At 33.9% G+C, this 15539-nt stretch overlaps 1 protein-coding gene across 1 annotated transcript; it reads right to left on the bottom strand.

The window, feature by feature from the left end:
• Window positions 1-249: 249 nt before the first annotated feature.
• LOC122040739 (sterol 3-beta-glucosyltransferase UGT80B1-like) lies at window positions 250-15339 on the bottom strand. The gene is made up of 14 exons (XM_042600164.1): window positions 14959-15339; window positions 14014-14165; window positions 13437-13679; window positions 12516-12627; window positions 10839-11009; window positions 9667-9730; window positions 8978-9035; window positions 8731-8908; window positions 7763-7893; window positions 6289-6391; window positions 4101-4177; window positions 1613-1660; window positions 909-1058; window positions 250-706 (listed from the first exon to the last, which is right to left on the bottom strand). Exons 1-14 carry the CDS (start codon window positions 15194-15196, stop codon window positions 518-520), a joined length of 1914 nt encoding a protein of 637 aa, XP_042456098.1. The 5' UTR covers window positions 15197-15339; the 3' UTR covers window positions 250-517.
• Window positions 15340-15539: the final 200 nt, after the last annotated feature.

Genomic DNA, 15539 nt, shown 5'->3' on the forward strand with positions numbered 1-15539 from the left:
TTTTCTTCAGGAATATGTTTAAAAGAAAAAAGGTGACCGACAAAGAACATTCGCAGCAGCCTGGACCAAGTTAAACATTGACCTATCCCCCAGCAGTTGTAACAATAATCATACCCCTGGAAGGGTGCTAGGGTGAAGGCTTCCCCTTTTACTTCAACAATAATAATAACAATACAAACGAATAATTTTTGACAATCACATACCAAGGCTGTATACAGAGAATTATACTTCAACAATCATAACACCACATGAACCCAGCTAAGCCTCATCAAGCAATGGAATGATTTCAAGTCATTAGTAACAGTTCTCACATCAATGCACACGAAAATTGAACAAGCAGCCAGACCGCACAAATCACTCAAGCACTATGAAGCTTAATGAAAACTAAGTAACTTCTTTATCACCCTCGCCTCCATATTCACAAGGAAATAAATGATAACTAAATAACCAAATTCTAGCCAAGAACCAAGAAATAGATGAACTGATATGTACAGATGAAGTCCAGGAATGACTATAATTATTGTGGAAGACAGAAGTATTTCTCCAAGAACTGAACCAGCCATTGAATGGGATTTCTAGGTTCTTCATCTGTGCCATTGGTTATTGGTATTTCAGGAGGCAAATTTTTGTGGAATGCATTTACTGCAGCAGTTACACCATCTTCATTCTGTATCTGCTTTGCCAACTCCATAGCACGCAATTTGACCTTCATAAACAAAACGAAAAAGGAAATTGTTGGAGGCAATAGGAGAAAATACGATGATGAAAATACCAATTTAATGGCAAGAAGCAATTATCCACCCTGTTCCAAACGTTGGATAAGATGGGCTCTACAGACTGGAAATGTAACACCTTTTGTGCAATAGAAAATTAAGAATGAAAAAACTCAGGCATTGTAGATTACTTACCTCTGGTTTAAGCATAAATTTTATTGCATTTGCAAGGCGTTCCACGGTGAGCTCGGATATTGGAATCGGTGCAGGTCCAACCCCTATTGCATGAATCCTCTCACCCCAGAAAAATTGATCACCAAAGAAAGGAATAATTGCGGTTGGGCACTGCCAGAAAGGTATTGTTCATAAGCTAAAAACAGCAGGTCAATTATCAACTCAGGCACCAACAATAAACTAAAAACGTTAGAAATTCTCCACCACATAGCAACATCAAAACCAAAACTATACTGCTGATCATTCATGCAATACCAAGAGGCATGATATGCGTGCACTACACTATTGCCCACATTTATCTGCAATAAATTATATAATCTCGAATTGCTGCTAAAGAAGTAAGAATTCAGGATATTAAACTAAATAAGCAATTACACTTCGCATCCCTTTATGTCCTCTTCCTTGCATTTGTATTCACTTTATTAAAACCATAAAGTCTTAACCTCCTTTAATCAGTTATTTTTCTCATGCCTAGGGGGAAACGAATAGATATTGAATAAAATCCATCAAGAACTTAAAATTTTAAGCACGTGCAAATGAAATTGAAAGAAAAAAAAGTGAGAACCTTGAAGGAAAGAACATAGTGATTTTAATGATTTAATGATCATGCATATGTTTGCGTAAATGCTTGCATAGATTAGCACAAGTTCATAGAAAATAATTACCCCAGCTCTTAGTCCAGAAGCAGTAGTACCAGCACCACCATGGTGAACCTGGAGCATATATTCCAGAATGAGTAGCTGTTACCAAGTGAGAAAGTTTAATGTTCATTTGACGTACTACTGCAACTTAAAAGTGGTCTCATCCAATAATTTTTTTTTTTGAAAAAAAAAGTGGAAATTCTGATAGTTAACATTGAAAGAATATGATTCACTTACAACAGCCAACTATAAATCTCACTATTCAAGGCCAACCATATAAATCTTGCCACTGGTCAATTCATAAACTAGAAAATGATTACCCAAGAAAGCTATTAGGAGCAGGGATTTAGGCCATTGTCTCAAACACACTAACCAAACAATCATGTCCAAGTACAAAGTTCACTGCAAATTATTCACATTATAATATAAACAGCTTGTTGCATAACATGCATCATGTCACATGTGCACATTATCAAGCCATGTTTGTCTAAGCTCAGGCAAAGTCTTATGCTTCATTGAGCTATAAGTGAGGCAATATTACTTAGAATAATCAAATTATTTCTTATTACATTAATTAATGTTTTCTTTGCTCTCTGACTACTCCTTACACCTTTCATAAATTCAACTCTTCAAACTATAATCTCTATTGGTTGCCTTTGAACATATTTCTACCATCTTTTTTTCTCTCATTTTATTTGTGGGAACTACATTTAGCTTCTCAGAAATATATCTTGGCCCTTCTAGTAATTGAATAATTTCATTCATCCATCTTAGTATTACACCTTTCATAAATTCAACTCTTCAAACTATATCCTTTATTTGTTGTCTTTGGACATATTTCTAACATTTCAACTTATTTTCTTTCATTTTATTCATGGGAACCACATTGTATTTCACAAAAATATATTTTAGCCTTTCTACCATACATCTATCTCAGTATTTTTCATCAACACAAACGAAACTTTTTATACATGTTGCTACCTAATAACATGAACCTCTAAATCCATAGGTATGGTAGGTCATACCAGTGCTTTATAAAATTTTCCTATAATCCTAATGGGATAAAATGATCACAAAAGCTTATCTTCACTTCGACCACCCATTTCTTAATCCTATTATTTATATTTTCATCGATACCTCTCCTTGTTGAATACTGGATCCAAGATTCCTAAAAATCTTACAGGATTTTTAGTTAAATAGATTTTCCATTATTTTTTTCTTATTACAAAATCACATTTCATATATTCAATTTTAGATATATTATTTGAAAACCTTTAGTTCCTAAACTTTTTCTTTGCAATTCAAGCTTCAAATTTAATCTAATTACACTCTGATCAACTAACATTATTGTTTGCAACTAACGTACACTTATGTGATTGATAAGTTCATCTGGTACTAATGTTAAGAATGTTTATCTTGAATATGATTAGTTAGTTCATTTGTAACCCTACTAATAATGTCAAGCCAAGCCTAAGTGAAAAACGTTGAGTGGTTAGGTATAGACATTTAGGTTGTGTTTCATGGGAAGGAAGGGAAAAGGGCAGAAAAGTTTATCCCCTTTATGGATAATTACGTAGATGAACTTCTTAGAAAATAATCAAATTTCCTCATTTATCCATATCCTTCTCCCTCATTTCTCTCTCTCAATCTTGTGATTGTACGAGGGACCCTTGTTGCCGCTCGCAACCCCTTCACCATTCATTAGCATAGCCCACGTCGTCATAGTCATCCACTCATGCATGCATAGTTACAATTTCGTTGGGCACCATAACTCGTTATGTCATTGCTGCTCATTTCCCCTCCATTGTTTGTCTGCGTGTAACCCACATTGTTGGTAGTGGTTGCTTGTACATGCACAAGTATGATTTTTCTTGGCGCATCAACCTTTTCCTTGTCGTCATCGCTCCCCTCCCCTTTGTTGTTTGCTACAAAGCCTTTCCTTATCGCCATTTCCCTTGTCAAAAAAGAATATGTTCTCATAGAAAATGGTTGTCTTAGGGTTGAGAATGCGTACAGAAGAGGAAGGCAATTGAGTTGGGAGCATGAAGCTCACAAGCCATTTTCCTATCCGTTGGGCCTAGATTGGTCTTTAGCATAAAAGGGTTAATTATTTTCCTTTGTGAAAATATTAACTACATATTTTGTCTTCTCAAAGAAACAAGAGAAATTGACTAATTTCCCCCCATTTTCCAAATCCATTTTTTTTCCATCCCTACCTTTTTCATCCTTGAAAGATTGGGCCTTAACATTTGTCTAAACGCTATGAACATGATTCTACATCCCCAAATGTCATAGTTTTCTAAGAATTATAAAACAGTGACAAGATTGTCTTTTAAGATTCTAAGGAAAGATAACCCTTGATTAATGGCACCATAAGTTAACAAGTGTTCAAGTCAACTTATACATCTGCAGAATACAGATCCCTACATCAAAGTGTATATATTAATAATTGACCTGTATACGATTTCATAAATCATTCAAAATAAAACAGATATAAAGTTAGAAACCTCACCACTGCAGCACAATAAGGAAATAGCCAATCATGAGGGCAATCTCCAAGAAGATAGACATCAGTGGGGACTTCATCGACTGCATTAGTAAGACGAAATCATTCGACTGCAGGAATGAATTTAATAACATGACTTGAAAAAGAAAGCCAAAACACTTATTCTTCCGATGCAGCATTAACATGATACAAATTAAAATTACATATTTAAATGACAAATGAATTATTTAGTAGTAATTGATATGCACTAACAAGAAAAGTTCCTGCAAAGTAAAAAATCACAGTGAACGATACATAAAATCAATGTTCTAGAACCAATTTTGAAACTTGATGTAATCCTATCTTTATTGGAAATGCTTCAGTTACTTCATCTGAAGTATTTACTCTAGTCATTACATTCTCGTACATATCTTTAATTAGTTTAATATATGTTACGCTAACACCTCTCTTTTCTATAATTCTCCATATAATTTCTCTTGGGACTCTATCATAAGTTTTTTCTAAGTGAATACCATGTGTAGATCTTGTTTTTGATCCCGATATTTTTTAATTAATTGTCTAATAAGATGTATAGCTTCTATTGTCGACCTTCCAGGTATTAACCCAAATTGATTTTCGGTCACCGTGGTCTCTTTCCTTAATCTTTTTTCTATTACTTTTTCCTAAAGTTTCATGGTATGACTCATTAGTTTAATACCCCTATAGTTTGCACAATTTTGTACGTCTCCCTTGTTCTTATATAAGGGAACTAGAGTGTTTATCCTACATTGATTAAACATTTTTTTATTTTCAATATCATGTTAAATAATTTTATAAGCTATTCAATATCCTATTTCCCTAGGCACTTTCATACCTCTATCAAAATATCATCTGGTTCAATGGTTTTTTCATTATGCATCCCATTTAAAGGTTGTTCTACTTCTGAAGTTTGAACTCTACGATAAAAATTTAAATTTCTATACTCATTTGGCCTAATTAAATTACTTAAGTTAAGTTGGTCACCTAAACCTTCATTAAAATGTTGATGAAAATACATCTTCCACCGCTCTTTTATTTCTCCATCGTTTACAACTACCCTATTACATTCATCTTTAATACATTTTATATTGATAAAATCTCTTGTCTTCCTTTCTCTCACTTTAGCTATTCTATAAATGTCTATTTCTCCTTTTGTATCCAATTTTTGATATAATCGTTCAAAAATTTTATTTTTTTTGTTTCATTCACTACTCTCTTAACTTCTTTTTTGGCTATTGTATATTTAAGTTTTTCTCATTCTTATAAATATATAATTCCTTATAAGTTTTTCATTTTTTCCTTCACTTTCTTTTGTACTTAATGGTGCATGTCCCTTTGACTCACCAAGTACACTTTTAGCTATTATTTTCAACTTTGATACCATTTTATTCCATGTCGTATTAGAATCATCGTATATTTACCTAATGCTTGTACTCCTACCTTCTCCTTAAATATATTTTGCTTCCCATCCTTTAAATTCCACCACTTAATTCTAAGAGTCGTATATATTTTCTTTCTATTGATACTATGTTTGAAGCGTATATCTAACAATACTAACCTAGGTTGGGTAGTTGAGCTTTCTCCAGGAATAACCTCGCAATCTTTACAAATATTTCTATCATTCTTCCTAACCATAAGTCAATTTGCGATTTATTATTCCCACTTTTCAACGTCACTAAGTGTTCTTCTCTTTTCTTAAAAAGCGTATTAGCTAATATAAGGTCATATCCTATTGCAAAATCTAATATAGTTTTCCCTTCCTCATTTCTCGTTCCAAACCTATAACCCCCATGTACCCTCTCATATTCCTCATTTTTTACTCCGACATGCTCATTTAAATCACCTCCTATTAAAAACATTTTATTTGGTAGAATGTTTTGTAATATTTCATCTAAGTTGTCCCAAAATCTTAATTTGGTAGTTTCATCTAATTTTACTTGTAGTGCATATACACTAATTATATTCATAGTTTCTTTCACCAAAAGAAGTAAATAAATATTTCAATAATATTTGAAATAATGAATTTTATGTAACTTAATTGAGTTTGACTATTATCTGAATATTGGAAAAAAGAGGAACAAAATATCAAGGTAACTGCATGATATGATCATTTAACTTATTCACAAATTCCAGCAAATTTCAATGTCTGTAGTAAACTATAATATAAAGTACATACAGCATCCAAGGTCTCCCCATCCACGGCTAATGATCCCCCTTTGTCCCGCATATTTTAGTGCTTCTAAAATGATAGTCGTTGTCTTCCTTGCATCTTCAAGAGGCTAGCAGAAAAATATAAAGCATAAATATTTCATCGAATACAACTTAAATCAAGACATCAAACTAGAATGATGAATAAGATATATCATCCTTGCAGAAAATAAATATGAAGATTTCATGATGTTGCAGTATGATAACTAGATACCAGAGAACAAGAAAAATATTTTGAAATGGGAATTAAATTTATTCACTGTCAGAAACCAAGAATGAGCGAAACCAAGAATGAGCCTTCCTACATATATGCTTGAGTTTCATTTTAACATAGACGAGTCATTAGTATGAAAAATATGAAAGAACATGTAAATAAGTGAGTTTTGTTATAGCCCTAAGCTGAAGATGTAATTTGATTTTTAGCACTTCTATGTTGATGTTAAAAAGCAGCACCTAGGTAGATTTGAAAGAGGCCGCATAATGTTTTCAAAACAAAAAGAGGGGAAAAAATGGTTACCCTATTTTGTTGAACACTTGTTTTACAAGAGATTCAGTTTTGATCTCTATTACTTGGACTCTTCATGAACCACTCTTTACCCATGATAGATAAACACGACACTCCGAGTAAAAAACATTCTGTTGATCACGTGTAAAATTCTTTGAAAGAGTTGAGACTTAGATTTGCATTCATGTTGAATACAAGTATTCGAGTAGCATTGCTCTAGATAGTGATGATGTGCGTGCTACTTATATATACATATCTACTTTTAGATTGTTAAACAGTATTGATTGTTACATTTTATGTAATTTTTTGTATGATTGCCATATATCTTTTTCTATGTGGAAGCATGAATTGGGTATATCAATCAATATACTTATTGTAAGCCTTTTATGCATTGTTAATACCACGCATGCACTTTGCAATAACATTTGTATATACTTTTTAAAACCTTGGTATTAACTTAGCATCAACAGAATGAAGAAAATTAATAAAATAATTACTTAACACAGGCCCATGTTTACACAGTATTATATTTTTCAGAAATTTAATTGCTAAGTGAGGAACACGTCAGGCTCATACTTACAGTGTAACAAATTCTGGATCACAAGCAATTGCAAGCACGGTTAGTTTCAATTGTCCATCACACTTTTACTGTTATAACCACCGTGCTAAATTTCAGATCACAGGAATGGGAAAATGTCTACGAAGTAATATGCTTGTTTTCTTACGATTTCCCATCGTGTAATAGTATCATAAAAACAATATATGCTTAGGCCTTTAAACTCCATGTTACTCGAACTGTATAATCCTAACTAAAGTGATTACCCTTGTCATAAATGTTGTAATAAGAAAGTCCTAGTGTACACAGATAAAAAAAAGAATAGAAAAGAAACAAGTGAAATAGTCCAACAGACATACTACATGAGATAAAGAGGACTACCACACTGCCAAAACCAATGTATATGGGCTTTGGACCCTGTTGAAGCCATTGTTGAAAATCCTTTTTTGGTTGATACTTAATTCCATTGTTCAAGAAACAGAAACCAACAACATCAACTAATGCACCCCAATCTGACAAAGGTGGAAAATGGTTATGTATTTGGTTCATGTTCTATTAGCAAATATACAGAGACAATTCACCTTTAAACAATTCATAAGAATGGAAATTTTAGCAGGAGATAACTAAAACAAAAAAGGAAGAATAGCTTCATAGATTCAATCACAAGGATAAGATCCAATTTGTCACAATCAGCCATTAGCAATCAAGTGGAAGAATAGCATTGCCCTTATTATCAAAGTTGGCCAATTTGATTCTGAGATAAATTAATCTAACATTAGCAATGGGTAGAAACAATCAAAAATCCAAAAACTAAGTTAGTTAAAGTCATGCATTTCTGACTAAGCAGCTCTGAATCCTATACATTAGAGACAAGAGAAGAGAGTTATCTTATGATTGCCTACAAAGTAGACCTCAACTAAACAATGAAACAAATCAATTTGTACATCCTTAAGCAAGAGACAATTTTTCACTGAACTAATAAACATCTTTTGTCGAGATGTACATAACAATAATTTGTTGATAGCTGAGAGCATACTTTTATGGTCACTGCAAGGAACATGGATCATAAATGAGAGTAGCCTATCTACATCAGTAAACCCAACAATTTAGCTAAACGATAGGAGATATTGAAGATAAATTCTTGTTCCAAAAGAATTAAGATCATAGATCCTGACAGAACATTAGTAGTTGCACTTAGGATGCATACTTTTAATTTCAGTAATACATAGATATTCATGCAGATGGTAATGATGTCAAGATAGTTCTAGTCACTATAGCATAAACCCTGAAATAGAATAAGTAATTAAAATTTGAGTAAATACTCTAATTACCAGACAACACCAACTTACCACTTGGCTTAGGTACAAGGTGGGGACTCCACATGTATCCTGTTGGCAAATGTGATATAGAGCCATGATATGTACTGAAGTAAGCAATCGGAGGCAACTTCAACTTCCTTTTTCTGAAGTCATTAATAAATCCCCTTATACCCCACCAGACTATTACGTCCAGAATATGATAAGATAGCTGAATAAACAAGATACAATTTATTAACAAAGCCAAAACACAAATTGGACAGTAACAAAAAAAACTTACTCTGTATGCTGCACTCTGAGGCACACGAGCAAATGGATGTGGGAATTCATTAGTTGGCCTGCCTAAAAATAGAAAGGTAAGTGCATCCCTTTCCAAAATCAAGTCACAAAATTATGCTCTATCAGACAGAAGCATGAACTATTGAAGGATGCAACCTAGGAACCTAGACAAACACAATGCCTCCTATTTGTACTGCTAGGACTGTAAAGTTTAACTTTCAGGAAGGTGTCCTGATGTGTGTTTTTAGCACTGCACTTCTCCAATAACTTCACTTGCACATGAAAATTATGGAAATCCCCCATCAATAGTGCATCATATTTCATGAAACTGCACAACAAAAATTACTATATATTTTGCTTCCTCCATATAACTTAACAATAAATAGAATGCTTGGAATCAAAGAACAAATTCAGCCATGATAGAGAATCGTCTATCTTAGTTGGTATCTTTTGATAGCAAACTACCTAGTAGTCAAGTGGTCTAATTACACCATGCATTTACTATATACAAGTTCTAGCAAATTGCCACGGGAAGGAATACATGTACTGCATCAGTCACTAGATATAAATATGACGCCTCATAAAGAACATTTTAAAACAGCATGGGAAAATCAATCAAAGCTTATGGAAGCATACAGCACTACATGTGAAAACAGCAATAAGTTGGAAACAACTTTGGAGGAAGCTTACGTCCATGGCATTGTGAAGAAGATGTGGAGAGGTACACCAAGGGCTTCAGCAACATGCAAATGTCCTGTAGGAATGAATTTTATCAAAAGAGACAAAAAAAAATTGTGCAGTTTTTTTCTATTGAGATCTATATAAATCAACAAATTCTAATATTATGCACCATAGAGTTAAAAACGTATAACCTCACTTTAACCATAATGTATGACAGAGACTATAACACTACCGTTGTCTATGTTCAAGGGCAGTGCAACTATATAAAGCATAAGTTTAGAATCAACCAAGAGAACTCTCTTATTCAAGTGTCACAAACAAGCATGTCAAAAGAAACTTAAGGCAGAAAACAGAGGGAGTTTTCTCATAGATGTTTGATGTCAGTTAGAGTAAGTGCATAAAATTCAGAAAATAGATCTTCAAAATCAATTTATATTCATTTATAGAAAGTTTCGAATAATTGAATAACTAGCTTTGCTTGAGGCTAAGAATGCAAGATCTAAGGTTTGAATCCTACAGAAGATGAGAATATTGATGATCTTCAATGAAGAGGAGACAGATTTCTTCCGTGTTTAAAATTGCTTATTTTATTCGTATTTTACAACCCAGCGTGAGAGCGTACAAATACACACATCCATAAATATAGCTTTTGTGTTATCTCCCCACTCTTAACTAATTCAACACATCCAATATATAGTAGATAAATAATATCAGAACAATTAAGATTATATGATAAATTCAAATGGCTCATCCCTTGTCTCCTAACTAAGTCAATTAACTATTTCATACTTGGTCATTCTAAAAAATGCAATAGACTTCTGCATGCATGCCGCAAGGTCTACAATCTCATTTTGGCACCAGGATTGGGTTGGACAGAAAGAGATGGTGTGAGTAGCTCTGAACAAGAGGGGGAGGAAAACAAAGAGAAGAGGATAAGAGAAATCATAAGAGAAGAAAGGAAATAGAAGAGACATACTTGTTCCTAACCAAAACAAATTATGATTTATGATTCATTATGAGTAACATAGAAGACTGCCTTCAAACATGACAGAGTTCTGTAATGCTTTTACTGAGTCATCTGGATGCTAACCATCTAAGATAACCCACTTTCTAGTGTTACTAAATTATTAATCAAAGTTCAAGCTCAGCATGTAGACTAATAATCAATGTACATATCTTACCATAAGCAGGAGGATTTGCAATAATTGCTTGTGCTCTAAAAGGCATCCCAGTAACCAAATCAGGTTCTGTGCATGCTGGGAGTAGAGAATCAATTATCTCCTTCAGTTGTTTCCTTTGAACATTAATTTCTCCAGGTCCTGATAATATAAAACCCTTGTTTCGTGCCATATCTGTATTCGTAAACATTCTAAAATATCAATTTGACAGATCTGTAACTTATTATCCTTTGCAAGTAGGCAATGGAATATTAAACCAAGTCCTGTACAGATTGCAATGCTCAGTAATGCAAATCGTGTGTGGCTAAAGTATCAAGTTGTGTCCAATGTTTAAACTTATGTTAAATACTTGATATTTAGGGTCTGGATACTTAGATGGAAGATACAAGGGAGATGAGGACAAGTAATAAAAAAAACCCGACAAATGATAGAGTTCCCCATGATATTTTGTGATGCTTTCCCTTTTTTCCTTTATATCTTCCTTTCAAGTAATTGGGCCCTTAATGTTGAAATAAATTAGGCCAGATGGAAAGAATCTATAAGCCTATACAAGATAAAGCATACAACCTGTAGAAAACATGTTAGATGTATTTTAGAATTATAGTAATTGTAATAGGTAATGTATAGTAAGAAACTAGACTAAGACTGGAACATAAGCTTGCTGGTTCGCTTGTATGTCAAACAGTAAACACTCATTACTCAATTTCTGCTTCACTGTTTTTAATTTCTTTTTGTTATAACAGTCATCAAATATCTATGTATGTCTGCATTCGCTATAGATATCACTCTAAAGAACAACTTAATATCATATACAAAGTATATGCAAGGGATTTGATGCATTTTTTAGTTTCTTATTGAGCCTATCCCTATTGCCTGTACTATTTCCTTTGAGAACCTAACAAGTTTTTTTATTGGATAATAGTTCTAACTTGCGAAGTTTGTCTTGCTTAATTTGAGTGTCATTTATATCCCAGAGTCTCTCCTAACAAACCACATAATTATGTGAGCTATGTCATATAGAAGACTGATTTTCTACGCATCAACCACATCCCCAATTTGTGAAGCCCACTACTGTGTAGGGGAGAGTATATGCACCCAATTCCAAAGAGTGAGACCTGTTCAAATATCAACAGATAGAGGCTCATAATCAGTATGGGTATCCATCTGTGATCAGAATGGGTACAATCACTTGAAGCTATGATGAATATTAGAATTCAATAATCATGACAATAACTGATTATATTTTTTTATTCAAATACAGATTTCATTAGTTTGCAAGCAATATTTGTAATATATAAAATTTATTTGCATAGAAAATGCCTACATTTTAATCTTCATTGTAGTGTGATTAGCCAATAAATGCCCACTATATTCTTATGTCCTCTTAGAACTACTTAACCAGTCTGATTGCACGTGGCTTTCCTTGCAAATTTCAGAAAACTTGATCAATTGTGTATCCTGCCAACCATTGAAGATAAATAGCACGTACATAATGATATTTGAGTCCATTGCTATTAAGACTTATTATTATAAGAAGATGTGCTTATATTAAACTGTAGTCACCAAAGCATGGAAATTAGAATTTAACAAAAGAAAATCCAAGTGTGAAAAATGATGACTCTTAAGGTGAACAGAAGCCAAAATATGTATATTCTGATTAACTAAATCTTTGATACTTACATCCAGCCATTACTCGTGGATTGCCACCCAAAGGATAAAATTCCAGACCAAATGATCTTACAAAACTACAGAAGTTCACATGAGTTGCCAATCTAACATGATGACCAAACTCCTGGAGAAACAGTCAGGTTTTTGTCAAGGGACTACGAAATAGAAAGGCACAAAATAATCAACATAAAAAAATGTAACTACATAACTTCTCTCCAAATAAAAGAGAGGAATAAAAATTTCTTTGCAAGAGGTTATTTTCAGAAGGTAGCAATGTCCTTTATTTTAAAAGATATCTAAAATCTAAATCTCTTTTTGTTTTTGTACTTAATATTCTAACTATTGTTTTCTTGTTCTTTGAATTAAATTGGTAAATATCAAATTGAAATACTCTGAACACTGAAGATAGTTGGAAATCATAAATTATTAACAACCACTTGCTGAAAACTGCAGCAACCCATATTTTTTGATTTGTATATTCTACTCTGGAACACAACTTCTCCACTAAAAGAAAGATTATACACACTGATTTGTTAGAATGGGAATGCCAGAGTCAATCTTATAAACGATTGAGATAGATAAGGAATCCTAAATTTTGTCAGAGAACCATACAGAGTTTGCAGAAAATGATATATATGAACATGAAGCTCCTAAAAAAAGCAATAGATGCATTTGAATTTTCTAGCTTTCTCATGATATTTCATAACAAACATATACTTTCACAAAGGAATGTTCTAAAACTACATCTAAAGGACAGCTCGATGCACAAAGCTCCCGCCAATGCGGAGTCCCGGGAAGAGTCTATCATACGCAACCTTACCTGCTTTGCAAGAGGTTGTTTCTGAATGTTCTAAAGCCACATCTATATTCAAGAAAAGTATACTATAAATTGGCAACATTAACCTTCAAAAGGTTCCTTTTGTGTTTACTTGCCTGAAGCTTCTTTGCAAAAGCTATAAAAGGTTGCACATCTCCTCTTGTTCCAACTACAAGCATTGCTATCATTAGTCTCGGAATTGATTTTCTGATCTGAGAAGCATTCCCTTCGACATCTTCTGGTGCAGAATCAAAACCATCAAACTCCAGAAGTTCTGATGCTACAGGAGCAGTTCGGGTAACATCTACCTCCACTGTACCATCATTCTGGATCCTTATTAGATCTTCAATTATCTTTTGCTGAAAAGAGTGGAACAAAGAATTAGATAGGAAACCAAACAGAAATAAAGGCATCAAAACAAAAGTGTAGAACATAGAATTTTTGCAGGTTGTTAAACCCAAGGCATTTGAAAGAATAAGAAACCAGAACCAATCAGAAGATGGACAGAGGTACTGATAATGGAGTATGATTTAAAACAACAATTAACTCTAATACTGTCCCTGTGCAACTAGTCAGTAAACATAAAGCACGCCAAGCACTCCAACAAAAGCATGTGAGAATTTTGGTAGCTGTAAAAAATGATCAAACAATTATTATTGAAATGAATAGATACATCATTTGGTAGATATCTACCTTTTCTCTCTCTGACAGCCTGTCCAATTTCAAGTCATACTTCGGAATCTCTTTTCTTTGTAGTTTTGACCTAGGCAAAGTAAGCTCGGGCCCTTTAAACAACAAACTGCAGCTATTAGACCTCAATTGTTCAGCACCACAATACTCCAACCCTGAAAATTCAACAATTACAAAAGATAAGCTTCCAACAACGTTCTAAATGTAAGAAAAGCACATGAATAGGTATCAACATTTAAAGTAGGATCTGGATTGGGCTAGGATCTTAAGATCCGATCCAATTCTATATATGTTTATCATTCCTACATAGGATCTCAATTGCACATTTTACTGATTGACATGTACCATAATAAATAATTTTCTGTTGTGTCATATTATTTGAGAAAGTTTACAATTGTATAAGATTCCTTTTACTCCTAAGTAGAAGAATCTTTTCAACTATTGCATTATCATTCAGATTCTATGTTTTAATCATATGATCTGAATCTATGAACCTCCATTCCTAGGTAGGATATCAATCCTGACGACCTTGTTGTTCAAGATGGCCTCTATGACACCGACAAGAAAAATGTAAATACCTTTTAAAGCTTGAAGATATTTTTGTGAATGTATGTACTTACACAGACGATTAGAGAATATGTGCAAGGGGCATGTTGACAATACGTAGGGCCTGTTTACTCGGGCATAAAATAGAGAGGAGCGTAAGGAACGGATCGAAACTGGTGGATGAAGGTTTTCTTTACATACATAAAGATAGAAGAGAAAAAAAAAAAAATGGAGTACTGTTCAAGTCCTACTTTTGTTTCGCCCAAGAGGAGGGAAAAGGTTCCCAAATTTGGTTCACACACAACGTTTGCAGACTTCAAGTAGCTACTTCCACAATCCACACACAGTATCACGAACAAGGATGGGAAAGGCAATCCGAAAAATACCAGACAGAAAACTAACCTAGCTGAGACGATGTCCAAGAGCGAGTGACCCATAAGTCGGAGGCATAAAGGTCCGAAGATTTGCCTGAAGAATCGCTAGCTCCATCGTCTACATCGGAAGAAGTACCAGTCCCTTCCCCGCAGTCCCCCTCGCCGCAAACTTCGCCGCCAGCAATTGGCGCAGCAAGCGTCGCCGGATGCTCACTATCAATCACTTCTCTATCTTCCAACCCCAAAGCCACTGCCCCATTCCCCATTTCTTGACCGCGATAAAGCCAGAAGATTCAGACTTCCGAAACGCACCGGATTCACAGCGAACCCCGGCAGATCTGAGACCGCCGAGGCTTCACGAAGCCTGGAAGAGGATCTCCAAAATACAATAGAGGTCAAGCGAAAGACCACTGGGTTGGGATCAGGTATATAAAACACGCTGATCTGCGGTTTGACTGGCAGTTTGCGTGGCAGCATATTGTGAATAATTTTTTTTTAATTAAGAAAAATAATAATATTTCCATTAAAAAATAGATACTAGTTTATAATGATGGTTCAAATTTCTCTTAAAATATATCATATATTTGTGGTATTCAAACTACTCTTGAT

This window comes from Zingiber officinale, chromosome 2A (assembly GCF_018446385.1).
Source record: "Zingiber officinale cultivar Zhangliang chromosome 2A, Zo_v1.1, whole genome shotgun sequence".
NCBI lineage: Eukaryota > Viridiplantae > Streptophyta > Magnoliopsida > Zingiberales > Zingiberaceae > Zingiber > Zingiber officinale.